Here is a 15,083-nt window from a genome sequence, read left to right on the forward strand (position 1 = left end):
TCTTCTAATTCCATTTAATTCTAGTTCAAAGGGGAACCCAAGTAACTAAATAAGTGCATAAGTTCACAAACCCTTAACTATTGTGTGGGACATGAACTGTTAATTCAAGTGGTTTTAAATTATTATTATTTGCATTGTGTTGTTTTCAAATTCTTGATAAAATTACAAGTGAATGCTCTGGGTCTTGATAATTAACTTTTAGTGAGTGAGCCATCACACACTGTCTGTAGACTCAGTTTAGACTGCACCTTGTAATCAGCTCCCTGTCCTCCCACAGTGCTATAGTGATAAATCCTAAGAGATACAGCATTTTAATTCATTTTCCTTTTTCAGCCTTTGCTGGGAAGACCAGAATAATTTAAGTAAAAAATTACCTTTGGAGACCTTATGGTGAACCAACATTAATACATTTTGATTAATTCAATATTCTACAGAATCATAACTATAGGGCACACAAAGGTCAGAGCATTACCTAAGCCCTGGTGCCGGATGGGGTCCATTGGTCCCTATACCAAATAAGAAGGCCCTTATACTATCAATAAAGCCAACGCCTAGGGGGCATAAATATGAATTTTCCATGGCGCAATTGGATCCACCCAACAACCTATAAGCAGAACAAAATTCTTCTAGGATGGAATACCTCCATAATAGAACATCTGTTCAACTATTAAGAGCTAATGATGCCAGACTAGAGGGGAACGGGTTTCTTGTTGCCAACAGTTTGGTGATTTGGACTACATGGAATACTTTACCTGATAAGTAGTGATGAGCGAAAATGCACGGATAAGGTGTTATCCAAGCATGCTCATGTGCTAACAGAGTGTCTTTGGCGTGCTCGAAAAATATGTTCAAGTCTCCGAGGCTGCATGTCTCGCAGCTATTAGATAGCCGCAACACATTCAAGTATTGCCTGTTTGATAGCAGTGGGGACTTGCACATATTTTTCAGGCAACCCAAAGACACTCAGCACTCAAGCATGCTCGGATAACACCTTATCTGAGTATGTTCGCTCAGCAGCATGTATAGGAATTTATTGGCATAGTATATAATGTCTGTAATGTCAAACAATTTATCTAAACTTATTGTTGCCTTAAAAGTCATATTGTTGGTAATTCGGACTAGGCCAAGGTATAAGTAGAAGATCCTGGATGCTTCATGTACCATTTATAATACTGATCTGTTCTTGAATGATAGTGTTGCCTTTTGAACTCCAAGGTCCTGGGTCCGATTGCTACCTCTGAACCCCCTGTAGCTACATCGCTGGTTTCAGGAACGCTCATCATCTTTTCTTTTAAACATCCTGTTCTTCTAGGTATTTTTTTCTTTTAATATCCTATTCTACATATTTACATTATCACAGATTTGTGATGGGCACAAAATAGACAAGTTGAAAGTGGTGGCTTAAAGGGAACCTGTCACCCCGTTTTTTGAAGATGAGCTAAAAATAGCGTTAAATAGCGGCAGAGCTGGGCGTTACATTAGTGTCTTTTGTGTGCCTTTATTACCCACCTATGCTGCTGAAATACCTTTGTAAAGTCGCCGTTTTCTGCTGTCACTCATGCTGGTCTGGTCCTATGGGCGTGGTGACAGCGCTGTTTCTCCCCCAGATCAGGCTCATCATTCCGTTGGTGGCGTAGTGGTGTGCGCATGTCCAACAGAGAATATCCACTGCCCAGGAGATGCAAAAGAGCGTGATCTGCGCTATTCAGCCGTTTACCGGTGGGCGCGGCCATCTTTCTGTGGCCGCGCGTGCGCAGATGAAGCGCTCTGCTGCCCGGGGCTTCAGGAAAATGGCCGCTGCGATCTCCATCTGCGCACGCGCGGAATCCCGCTGCCATTTTCCTGAAGCCCCGGGCAGCAGAGCACCACAGGAAAGATGGCCGCGCCCACCGGTAAACGGCTGAATAGCGCAGATCGCGCTCTTTTGCATCACCTGGGCAGTGGATATTCTCTGTTGGACATGCGCACACCACTACGCCACCAACGGAATGATGAGCCTGATCTGGGGGAGAAACAGCGCTGTCACCACGCCCATAGGACCAGACCAGCGTGAGTGACAGCAGAAAACGGCGACTTTACAAAGGTATTTCAGCAGCATAGGTGGGTAATAAAGGCACACAAAAGACACTAATGTAACGCCCAGCTCTGCCCCTATTTAACGCTTTTTTTAGCTCATCTTCAAAAAACGGGGTGACAGGTTCCTTTTAAGACAAAGGAGAACTATGTGAGGAAACGCAACGGGAATTGAATAAAATCAGAAATGAGTTTCTTTTATTTCTTGATATATCAGATCTGAATAAACTATCTATCTTGTCTGGATTACTTTCTACTTCTGAAGTCTACAATTATTCTACAGTACTCACCGAGGCTGAAGAGTATGAGAAATTTCAGGCACACAAACTCTTGTCTGTCCACTTGCAGGGAATGTAGAAGAATGACCAGATCTTGAGCTCTGATGACCAAGTTGTTAAGTGTGGATCCCGCTTGGGCTGAAATTGTTGACATTTCAATCTAAAAAGGCAAATTAAAGAATTCTGTCAGCTCTTGAACCAATTGTATTCTAGCTCCATACAACCTCCTAGTTTGCATCTGGCTTCAATCCGGTGTAACAGGCCAGATTAACCTCCCCGCCCAGAATATACCCGGGGGTTAAAGTGGCCTAGGCCTATACCCCAATGCCGTAGATCAGATTTTTCAGGCTTTTGAGCACCATTAAGTGATATACTTAATAATGGAGCCCCAGGCAGCAAACGGAGGGGGCAGAGACAGCGAATGGGGCCCCAGGGAGTGCACAGGGGCCCCAGGCAGCACACTATACCCTGGGGTATAAATTATCCTAGGCCAGATTATACCCCTCCAGTGCCAGAATATACCCCAGCCGCTGTAGATCAGATTTTTCACGTTTTTGAGAAACATTGAGTGATACACTTAATAACAGGGCCCCTGTCAGTGCACAGGGGCCCAGGCAGCATATATGGGGCCCAGGCAACGCATAGGGGCCCCAGGCAGCACACAGGGTGTCGGTTACAGTGCATGGGGCCCCAGACATCGCACAGGATTGAGCGATGTACTCAAGAACAGGTCCCCAGATATCGCACAGGGGGGCAGAGACAGCGTGCAAGGGGGCAGAGACAGTGTGCAGGGCCCCTGTGAGTTGGCTGGGACCCCCTGTGAGCTTTCTGGAAGCTCCTGTGTGATGTCTGGGGCCCCTGTATGCTGCCTGGGGCCCCTGTGCAGTGCCTGTGGCCCTATGCACTGCCTGAGGCCTCCATGTGGTGCCTGGGTCCCCGTGTGCTGCCTGGGACCCCCATTTGCTATCTCTGCCCCCGTGTGCTGCCTGGGACCCTGTTTGCTATCTCTGCCCCGTGTGCTGTCTGGGTCCCCGTTTGCTATCTCTGCCCCTGGGTGCTGCCTGAGTCCCCGTATGATGCCTGGGACCCCGTTTGCTATCTCTGCCCCATGTGCTGCCTGGGACCCCGTTTGCTGTCTCTGCTCCCCATGCGCTGCCTGGGGCCCTGTGCACTGCCTGGGGCCCTGTGCACTGCCTGGGGCCCCTGTGTCCTATGTGCTGCCTGGGACCCCCATGTGCTGCCTGGGACCCCCGTGTGCTGCCTGGGGCCCCTGTGTGCTGCCTGGGGCCCCCCGTATGCTGCCTGCAAGTATATCACTTAATGGTTTTCAAAAGCCTGAAGAATATGATCTTCAGCAGCTGGGGTATATTCTGACCTGGAGGGGTATAATCTGGCCTAGGCCATAATATACCTGGGGTATATTCTGGCCCAGAGGAGTATAAACTAGCCTAAGTCAATTTATACCCCGGGGTATAGTTTGGCCTAGGCCAGAATATACCCGGGGTATAATCTGGCCTAGGTCACTTTAACCCCGGGTATATTTTGGGTGTAGAAGTTAATCTGGCCTGTTACACCGGTGCACAAAGAGGTGTATGGGACCAAGGAACATTTCCTAAAGTATGTTCTATGTGAAGTCGCTGTACCATATGAAACATTTCTTGGCTAATCTCTTTGGTTAATAATTTTTGCTTAGAAACAGGTTACCTTTTCATAATAAAAAAATCCTCCCTCACTTGTCTAATTTACTTGATGCAGATCACAACCCATGAACAAGAGTGCCGTGGTTTCGGAAACAAAGTAATCATGTCTTCTGAATAGGAGTCTTGTTTTCCAGCTATCGTCACCCCTTCACCCACCCTTCCCTTTGATTGACAGCTCTGGCTTCATAGAGCCAGAAAATGACAGAGACAGATGGGAAATAAGTAGGTGGGAAGGTGCACTGAACTGTTTGGCCACGTCAAGGGTGCACCAAGCATCTGTACTTGGATTCAACAGTCAGTCACTCCCTTCAACCTTATACAATCCCATGTCAAGAAAATATAGTTGGAGGAACCCACACAAGTGAAGTAGGAATACAGTATGAATAAAAAACAATGGTAAAATCACAGAATTCATGTGTTTTAAGAAAATTCCCATATATCCACCAACACTTATTAATTTTATTTTTCCTCTTCCAATATATTTCTGCATTAGAGATGTGCTGAAAGTTATATGGATGTCTTCAAAGTGTCTGCTGGTAAAGTATAAACTGTCCATTACTTGCTTCGCATGGAATGCTTATGTCAAACCATTCAAGTCCAAAAGTTTCAGCACTAGATGATCATCCAGGGCTTTAGAGAGGAAATCTATGTACTGCAACCAATGAAACAAAAACCACATAATTGATCATGCAATGACATAAACCTAACCGGAGGAGAGAAATGTGGTATCGTCCGGGCTCCGCTGTGGATAAATTGGCACAGGATCACAGTAGGCTTAGGGACTTTATTGGACAACGTTTCATGGACAACCCAACCCCTTCTTCAGATATATCATTTATAAACCAAACCCGAGGTGATAAATGGGCCAGCCAAGTCAAAGTTTCTGTCAAGTTGACAAATATTTCTCCATTTATCTTTTACCTCTCTACTGTGGCTAGTATAACAATAAATTAAGCACAATGTAAGTCAAAGATGGTGCCCAACCAAAAATTGATGCAACCAGATAAAGGCTTGTATCAAGTAAGAGCATGGTCATAAATGCCAGTTTAAAGGCTACATTCACACTTCTGTGATTCATAGACTGGATACGGGTTTCCCAACCATAACTCAAGAGTCTAATAGGCTCTTGAGTTCGGTTTAAGGGATTCACAATTAGTCCATTCATCGTGGTCTGTGCTTGGACCATGATACAGATGTGAAACTGGCCTAAGAATTACTGATCTATGGAGACAACCCTATTCTAATACTATCCAATACTATATTACTCAACAACACATTGCCCAGGCACATTGGCTCCCTAGAAACTGCAACTACATCTGTTCCTGTAGTCATACAGACTCATAAGAGAACATGAATATGTTCTGTATAACTGGTGAGCCTGGAGACTCTTCTTTTGGGGCACAGATTGTATACCTCGAAGACAAGCTCTGCAAAGGAACTCTTATTCAAACATTCATTTTTGGGTCCAGATTTCCAAAAATTAGGTATGCTGTATTAAACAGGAAATACACTGTAGCAGCCCTCGATGTTTGTTATGGCCCCCTTCATATCAAACTAATGTTGGTCTAAAGTGTATGGAGGCCTCCAAACTCTCCCTCAACATGTGATGTCGGGTAGGAGAAAGATCGGGCATGTTTGATTTCAGACAGCCAATACTTTTGTGATCCGCAAGACGAGAAGCCACAAGAAAAATCTAGCAGCTGGTTTCTCTGACAACTCAGAAGGACTTGGGTAGCCATAAAAGATTAAGGGGCAATAGCTGTCAACTGAACGATCAGCTGAAGGGTTGTTCATCCGACGGCTACCTATTTTGTATGAGAAACATCAGTCTGCAGCATTTCCTGCATTATCCTGAATCAATCAGACATGTAAAAATCTTTCAGAAATCAAAGGGTTTACTCTCTTGCCATTCAGTTTCATATTCAGCTGGTAGCAAGCTGAAGCCAAGCGCCCCATACCAAAGTCATGGTTTAGGAACGGTTTCCGACCACTGATCAGCTATCGGCGGTCTTGTAACAGTCTGATTAGACAGGCAGATCGCATTTTCAACAAGCACCAGTACTGTCAGTAAAAGATTGTGCTCAGCGGCACATGTCCTGTCTGTATAGGATGATGTGCTGCTGAGAAGGATAATTTTTAGGCCTGCATAAAAATAATTTCACTGCCTACTGCTGTTTTCCAATAATTATGCAGTGAAAATCCAGCTTTAATGGTCTCCTATCCTACTGCAAAAAGAATTGGGGGGGTTATGGAATGGCTCCTGATACAGCCGTATGTTTAACACACAAACAGCCATAAGAAAATGAGAAGGAGATGGACATGGCTGAGCTAAGCCAGACTAATAAGGAAGCTTTATTTCCATATTTCTATGTGTTAATTCTATTAGGAAGCAAAACAGAGTAAACGAAAAGGAGGACACAGTGTGTTTCATTCTGCGTTCCGTCAAAAAATGTACTTCATACTTTCAATGTCACTGTAAAGAAATGAGGATAATACATTTACTGTGCGCTTCTGATTCATTTCTTAAAAATCATCTTTAATCCAAACTAAAGCATTTGATAAAATCTGTACTTTATATAAGCACTTATAGTATCAAAAAGATATGCTCAGTGATTCAGACACAGAAGTGCAAAAACAAGGTCTGCTTTTCCCCCCGAAACAACGCCACTCCAGCCTGTTGGCTGTGTCGGTATTGAATCTCAAAACCCACTAGTGCCCATGGATACGAGTGGCTCTTTTTGGGGACTTATCTTAGACAACACCTTTAACCCCTTGTACACCCTGTGTACCTTTTACAGTAGAGCTGTAATACATTACAAAAGATTTTACATTTAGTTTTGATCCTATTTTACATTATGCAATATGAATCAAAAGGGGGAGCGACCTAAGGATTGTGCGCACAGGCTGATAGATTTTTTTCACGGTAGAATACTTTGTAGCTTTTTGCTGCACTGACCCTTCACTAGAAATAGAGGCTGTCCTGTCTAGCTGCAGTTTAATCCCTGCTCTATGCTTTATACCGCAGATCTGTGTGCTCATATATAAACACCAACTGGACATATGTCAAAATGTTAATCAATGCATGTAGAAATGACATTTTCAGCATTCGGGGATTAGGAGTCCAGTGGTCCGTCCTAATCACGGAATGACCATCATCTCTGTATAAGGCCTCATTCAGTTGTTGATGCTGGGTCTCCTGGGGCTTGTGTGACATTTTTATGTCACACGAGCCCTGCAGACAATCAGCAGCCATTTCACCCTCATTTCCTTCACACTAAACTGGCAGCCGGAGGAAGTGAGAGAGCAGCAGTAGTTTTGACTTCCTCAGGAAGTTAGTTTTGTCAGAAGGAAGTGAGAGTGAAGAGGCCACTGATTGGCTGCGGGGCTCAAGTGACATTACAACAAGCGAGTCCTGGAAGACACAACATCAACATCGCTGGATCGGCGCCGACGCCGGAGGGGAGTACAAGCCATTTTTATTTTACATGGCGGAATAATAATAATAATAATAATAATAATAATAATAATTTTATTTATATAGCGCCAACATATTCCGCAGCGCTTTACAACTTATAGAGGGGACTTATACAGACAACAGACATTACAGCATAACAGAAATCACAGTTCAAAACAGATACCAGGAGGAATGAGGGCCCTGCTCGCAAGCTTACAATCTATGAGGAAAAGGGGAGACACAAGAGGTGGATGGTAACAATTGCTTTAGTTATTTGGACCAGCCATAGTGTAAGGCTCGGGTGTTCATGTAAAGCTGCATGAACCAGTTAACTGCCTAAGTATGTAACAGTACAGACACAGAGGCTATTAACTGCATAAAGTGTATGAGAACATGATGGAGGAACGTGATTATGTTGTTGTTTTTTATTAATAGGCCACACAGGGATAATTAGGTTAATGCGTTGAGGCGGTAGGCCAATCTGAACAAATGAGTTTTTAGTGCACGCTTAAAACTGTGGGGATTGGGGATTAATTGTATTAACCTAGGTAGTGCATTCCAAAGAATCGGCGCCGCACGTGTAAAGTCTTGGAGACGGGAGTGGGAGGTTCTGATTATTGAGGATGCTAACCTGAGGTCATTAGCAGAGCGGAGGGCACGGGTAGGTTGGTAGACTGAGACCAGAGAGGAGATGTAGGGTGGTGCTGAGCCATGGAGTGCTTTGTGGATGAGGGTAGTAGTTTTGTACTGGATTCTGGATTGGATGGGTAGCCAGTGTAATGACTGGCACAAGGTAGAGGCATCGGTGTAACGGTTGGCGAGGAATATGATCCTGGCAGCAGCATTCAGGACAGATTGGAGCGGGGAGAGTCTGGTAAAAGGTAGGCCAATTAGTAGAGAGTTACAATAGTCCAGACGAGAATGAATAAGTGAGACAGTAAGAGTTTTTGCAGAGTCGAAAGTAAGAAAAGGGCGAATTCTGGAAATGTTTTTGAGATGCAGATAAGAAGAGCGAGCCAGTGATCGGATGTGGGGGGTGAATGAAAGCTCGGAATCAAGGATGACTCCAAGGCAGCGGGCATGTTGCTTTGGAGTAATGGTGGAACCGCACACAGAGATGGCAATGTCGGGCAAAGGTAGGTTTGTAGAGGGAGAGAACACGAGGAGTTCAGTTTTTGACAGGTTCAGTTTCAGATAGAGGGAGGACATGATGTTAGAGACAGCGGTAAGACAATCACTGGTGTTTTCTAAAAAGGTCGGCGTGATAACAGGAGAAGAGGTATATAATTGGGTGTCGTCAGCATAGAGATGGTACTGGAAACCAAATCTACTGATTGTTTGTCCAATAGGGGCAGTATACAAAGAGAAGAGGAGGGGGCCTAGGACTGATCCTTGAGGAACCCCAACAGTAAGGGGAAGGTGAGAGGAGGAGGAACCAGCAAAACAAACAGTGAAGGATCGGCCAGAGAGATAGGAGGAGAACCAAGAGAGAACGGTGTCCTTGAGGCCGATGGAGCGGAGCATAGTGAGGAGGAGCTGATGATCCACAGTGTCGAATGCTGTGGAGAGATCCAAGAGAATTAGCATGGAATAGTGACCATTAGATTTAGCTGTTAGTAGGTCATTAGAGACTTTAGTGAGGGCAGTTTCAGTAGAGTGTAAAGAGCGGAAACCAGATTGAAGAGGGTCGAGAAGAGAATTATCTGAGAGATAGCGGGTAAGACGGGAGTGGACCAGGCGTTCCAGGAGTTTAGAGATGAAGGGAAGATTAGAGACAGGTCTATAATTAGCGGCACAATTTTGATCGAGGGAGGGCTTTTTAAGTAGTGGATGTATGATGGCATGCTTAAATGAGGAGGGAAAAATACCGGAAGTGAGGGAAAGGTTGAATATTTTTGTTAGGTGAGAGGTGACAGCCGGGGAAAGGGACTGGAGGAGATGCGACGGAATGGGGTCGCTGGTGCAAGTGGTCGGGCGAGAAGATGCAAGGAGCCTGCTTACTTCTTCTTCTGTAACTGGTTCAAAGTCAGAGAGTGAACTAGATGCAGTGGGGGAGGGAGGACAGTGCTTGGTATGAAGAGATTGGGAAATGATTTCCTGTCGAATGTGGTCAATTTTTTCTTTGAAGTAATTGGCCAGATCGTCAGCGTGGAGATCTGTGGTTGGGGCCTGCTCTCTTGGGTTGAGTAGGGACCGGAAAGTGTCAAAGAGACGTTTAGGGTTATTGGACAGCGAGGTGATGAGGGTGTTGAAATAGGTTTGTTTGGAGAGGTGAAGGGCAGAGTTGTATGTTTTTAACATGAACTTATAATGAATGAAATCTTCGGGCAGATTAGATTTTCTCCACAGACGTTCGGCGCACCTGGAGCACCGCTGCAGGAAACGTGCTAATCATAAAAGTAAAAGAAGAAGTTTTACAGGAAACACCCCCGGAAGTTAACGTGGATGTAAATGGTAACACATGCCCTCTAAGGCTTGAAAAAGATAAAGTGAATTCACAGCACCGTATAAACAGTCGAATGGACAATAGACAAAGTGACATAGAGTGCATTAGATGGATGAGAAAAAAAACTACATAGTTTAGATATTTTGGAGAGCGAGTGCCAAGAGAAAGAAGCCATAAAGCCTCTGGCGTCAAAATCATTACTGACCCAATCTCCTCCCCTCATGGGGCAGTTGACTCTTAATATCATACACAGATAATTGGAAAGTATCTCTCTAGTTTGTTTCATAAAATGGGGCGATAGACCCAAGAGACAGCGCTTAGTGTCTAAAGGGTGTGGTATAATAGGTTCCCCTATTCTAACTTTAAGTTTACAAGCCGTACGGCACACAGAATGCAAACAGCATATTTAAGCTCTATAACATAAACTACATGAGTTGTAATACAATTCATAACAGATATAATGTTGTAAATATTCTCATTGTTAAGAGGACCGAAATCATTACAGTCAAAACAGTCTGCTGATCACCTGATGAACAAGCAAAATGCTGAATCATTGGCTGAAACAATCTTTAAGATCACTATTCTCGGCAGCACGTCATCCTGACCTACGCTGCCGAGAAGTGACAGACTATGCGCACAGTACTGACTGTCCAGGGTGGATCTGAAGCGTTTGTCTGCCTGTGTAAACAGACTATTTAACAACCGCTAATAGGAAAATGTTTACCAATTGGCGACTGATTAACACCGCAACATTACCTAATGCAAACCCGCCTTTAACCCTTTCCCGATGGGGCCAATTTCGGTTTTTGCATTTTCATTTTTTCCTCTCTTTTTTTTACCCAGTACTATAACATTTTTTAAAAAATTTTTATGTCACATGGACCTATGAGGATTTATTTTTTTATGGGATGAGTTGTACTTTTAAAAGCCCCCATTCGTTTTAACACATAATGTACTGGAAAGCAACCCAAAAAAAATTCTAAATGTGGTGAAATTGTGAAAAAAAACCCCGCAATTCTGACACCGTTTTTTGGGAATCATTTTCATGACGTACATTGTGTTGTAAAAATGACATCACAGTAGGATTCTGCTCATCAGTACAGTTATGGCAATACCAAACATGTTGATTTTTTTTTATTGTTTTAGTGGTGAAAAAAAAAAAGAAGTTAAAAAAAAATAATTTTTGTTCATGTTGCCATTTTCCAGATCCATAACGTTTTTATTTTTCAGTCGATAGAGCTGCATGACGGCTTATTATTTGTGGGGTGAGACGACCTTTTTATTGATAACATTTTGGGATAGGTGTTACGTTTTTATCACTTGTTACAGCATGTTCTGTGGCATTGCAGCAACCAAAAAAACGTAACTTTGGCGTTCTTGATATTTTTCCGTTTATGGTGTTTACCGATCAGGTTAATTATTTTTATATTTTACCCTGCACGGAGGTAACGAGCGCGGGATTCTCTGTCACCGGCCGGGACAGTACCTGCGTCTCGTACCTTTGAGGATTTTTTGCCAAGCCTGTGAACGGACTGCATTTATCCCGGACTATATGAATGAACTGACTAACAGAAGGACATAGTGGATAAAGACAACTACACTGGCGGTCGTATCTTCAGGTTCCTGCTTTCATCACCAGGTTATTATACACATGTTTTTTATATATTTATTCGCAGCAGTTGAATCTGTTTGATTATTTAATGGTTCCCTTACTTTTTGACTCCAGCGCAGATAGTTCTAGCCTTTTTTAATTACATTATTTATATTGTCACAGACCGGTGGTACTGTGTAACTATCAGCTGCAGGTTTCAAAAGTGTGATAGCGCTTTTGGTATATATACCTTAATGCCACATACTTGTATGTTTTGATTATTATCTTTAGTTTTAATGGGGGATTTTAACTTTTTTTTTTTCATATTTTTGAAAACTTTTTTTTTTTTTTTTTTTACTTTTCATTGTACTAGTTAGTCTCCTTGGGGGACTTTATTCTGTGATCCTCTGATTGCTTGTGCTATATACGGTGATACCTTAGCATTGCTGTATATAGTAAAAATCACCGTCTTATTTGAAACCTGTCAACAGGTAGAGTTTTAGAGGCGCTCCATAATGACAAGCAGGGAGGTCTTCAACCGATCTCCAGCTGTCCTAGCAACCAATTGGCGACCAGTGATTACGTCATGGCCGGCATATTGTTAACATGTAACAATCGAGGGTGGCGCTCCACGCGTAATTGTTAGAGGCTGTAAAACACAGCCATGTACAGCGGATGTCTGTAAAGGGTTAAGGTACATTTACACTACAAGACGAGTGTGGGAATGCTTGTTTCAGAATAATTGTGCAGGCTGGCGATCACATTTGTTGGGTTTGTTGGGTGAAATTATATTTTCGTTTGCACAAAAGATAATCCTTCTCGGCAGCACATTGTCCTGTGTAAACAGGACCTGCGCTGTCAAGAAGAACGGCAGCCTACGTGCACTGAATGATCTCTGGTTCAGTGACCATCTCAAGCCAGATCAGCCTGTGTAAACAGGGTATTAAATGACCAAACATGTATCTGACTGTCGGCCGTAAGACACTGCACATCGCACAACGTAAATGGACCCTTTTAGTGTCGAAAACAGATTTAGAGCTAAATGCATATGCTTTTCGTTAGTCATATAAAAGCCAGTGTGAAAATTCGAGCCTGTGACCGTATGTGTTCCGACCTTTGAGACTCCGGTAAACAATGCTAATTAGGAAACAATTGCATGCACTCTTTCTTCTGCTACCTAACGAATTACCTATATCTGGGAAACTGGCCGTTAGTTACCAAATATATTCGGCAGCTTATTCTCACAGCTCTTTCTGTAAATACAGATGGGGGATGTGTCACTTCTCTTGAGAAATATGCCTCTCCGGGCCACACTGTCCCCCTATTGAGTGCTGGTGAAAGCCATGACAAAGCCCTCCCTGCCTGTGTTTGTGGATACCTTGTATCTCTCTGCAAGATCATTGTTTGTGCCTTTTGTGCAGCAACAATCCTGGAGCCCGAAAAAAAAAATAATTAAAAATGAGAAAAAAAAAGAAACCTCTAAACTAAACAAGTAGCATCTGCTTACAACTGGACTGTATGTCCCCAGCATGCACTGAAATTACACGGGAACCCAAGGAACACTGGCAATTAATCATTCCTGCGATCTGATTTATAATAATATAATAATAAAGTAACATTTTATTATAGTATACTATTATATCATTGCGGTCTATCCTTTAGGATAGATAGAAATTCTAGAATGAGTTCATTCAGTGCTGGATTCTGCAAAATCACTCCATGATAGGTACTAGATCAGCTCATACATTATACAGGGATTTTATGGGGGGGACAACACAAAACTGATGTAAACAAACAAACATTTTGGGTAAATCAAATCCCCCCTGATTGGTTTTAACCAAAATATTATTATTATATATATAAATAAATATATATATATATATATATATATATATATATATATATATATATATATATATATATATATATATATATATATATATATATATATATATATACACATAGATAGATAGATAGATAGATAGATATAGGTGTAGATATAGATAATATATATATTAAAAGATATACATAGATAGATAATATATATGTATATTATATATAATAATTATAATTATATTATATTATAATATATTATATATTATATTATATATTATAATTAATAATAATTTATATAATATATATATGAAAAGATATACATATATTATATATATATATATATATATTAATAAATATAGATATAGATATTAAAATATACATATATATATATATATATATATAGATAGAGAGATAGATAGAGAGAGATATAGATATATATAGATATTAAAATATTATATATATATATTTTTTTTTTTTTGTAAAAAAATATATATAATAATATATATTTGTTTCACCCATCTATTTTTTTTTTTAAATGTATATATACTATACACACACACATTTTTTCTAGCTTACCTCCTGCCCAGTCACCAGTAGGATGCTATTCTCTTTGCTGTGTTGCATTTGCCTGTAGACATGGTCAAAGACTAATAGCTCACTCCAGCAATTTTGCAACAAAATCATCTGATCGCTGACCTAGAAAACAAAATAGATAATGGATAATGTGAAATAGTGGAATTGCAATCTCAATAGCATTGGAAACAGAGTCAAATTAATTGGAGGCCAAAAAGGGAGAATATTCTGTGGAATCATGCTGTACAAAAATGCTACCAGCAGATGTTACATTAAAGTTTATAGTAAAATAGACAGAACTTTGCAATTTTTGTTGCATCATTTGGGTGAAAGATTTTTTTTTTTGTTCTGAAAATGCAGCATGTTATAGGTGTGGTAATTATAGGTCTGGATTTTCTTTCCATAGGCTCTTCTCACGTGTGGATTTTGTGGAAGCTCAAGTCACAGTCTAGAGTTCTCCTTCCTGCTGGATCCATTCACATGAAGACTATTCCCCCCCTTACAAAGTGTGGCAGAGATACGTATGTGCAGCGCCCCAGAGTCCTGGTCGTTGCAGTAACACCATTCTCCTCTAGGGGGGAGTGATTTTACATCTGAAGGCAATAAAGGAGATCTCTTTACCAGGTATCACAAACCACACAACACACTTCACACTCCAGCCCACCAGGGGGTGCTACGCTCCTATCTATTAGGGCACTCCTCACAATTAGGTAAAACTGGTGGTCTGGCTAGGAAGTTAGGTAGAAGCTGACTGGGCTCACCCAGGCAGCCAGAGGGGAAGGAGGAACATCAAACAGGTGCAGACAGGGGGGTCCCTGACAAGGGTGGGATCCTGTCAGAGGCCTAGACAGAAGGCCACGGAGCTGCGCCTGTCCCATGTGCGGCAGCATCCTAAGAAAGGACACGAAAGAGAATTGTATTGCGGAGGGTGAGAAACGAAGTCATAGCACAAGGAGAGGAATCCAGAAGGAGTTCTGCCCTGTAAAAGGCTGCCTCCTTTCTGAGGCGCAGAAACCGGTAGCCGGAACACCGAGGGAGTAATAATCCCCAAGCCTTGCTCCAGAGACCGGCAGGACAGGTAATTCCACGTTACCTGCCCGACCCATACCCGGGAGGCACGGTGGCAACTTGT

The 15,083-nt window shown here is 42.3% G+C and overlaps 1 protein-coding gene across 2 annotated transcripts in view; it reads right to left on the reverse strand.

Moving 5' to 3' along the window:
* The window catches only part of NR5A1 (nuclear receptor subfamily 5 group A member 1), a 311,739-nt gene that overhangs the window by 56,544 nt on the left and 240,112 nt on the right, over positions 1-15,083 (reverse strand). For both annotated transcript variants that reach the window (XM_077283563.1, XM_077283562.1), the window contains exons 5-6: positions 13,955-14,074; positions 2,364-2,511 (exon numbers count right to left, since the gene is read on the reverse strand). In XM_077283563.1, the coding sequence (XP_077139678.1) occupies positions 2,364-2,511; positions 13,955-14,074 (268 nt within the window). The remainder of the gene's footprint in view (positions 1-2,363; positions 2,512-13,954; positions 14,075-15,083) is intronic.

This window comes from Ranitomeya variabilis, chromosome 2 (assembly GCF_051348905.1).
Source record: "Ranitomeya variabilis isolate aRanVar5 chromosome 2, aRanVar5.hap1, whole genome shotgun sequence".
NCBI classification, from domain to species: Eukaryota; Metazoa; Chordata; class Amphibia; order Anura; family Dendrobatidae; genus Ranitomeya; species Ranitomeya variabilis.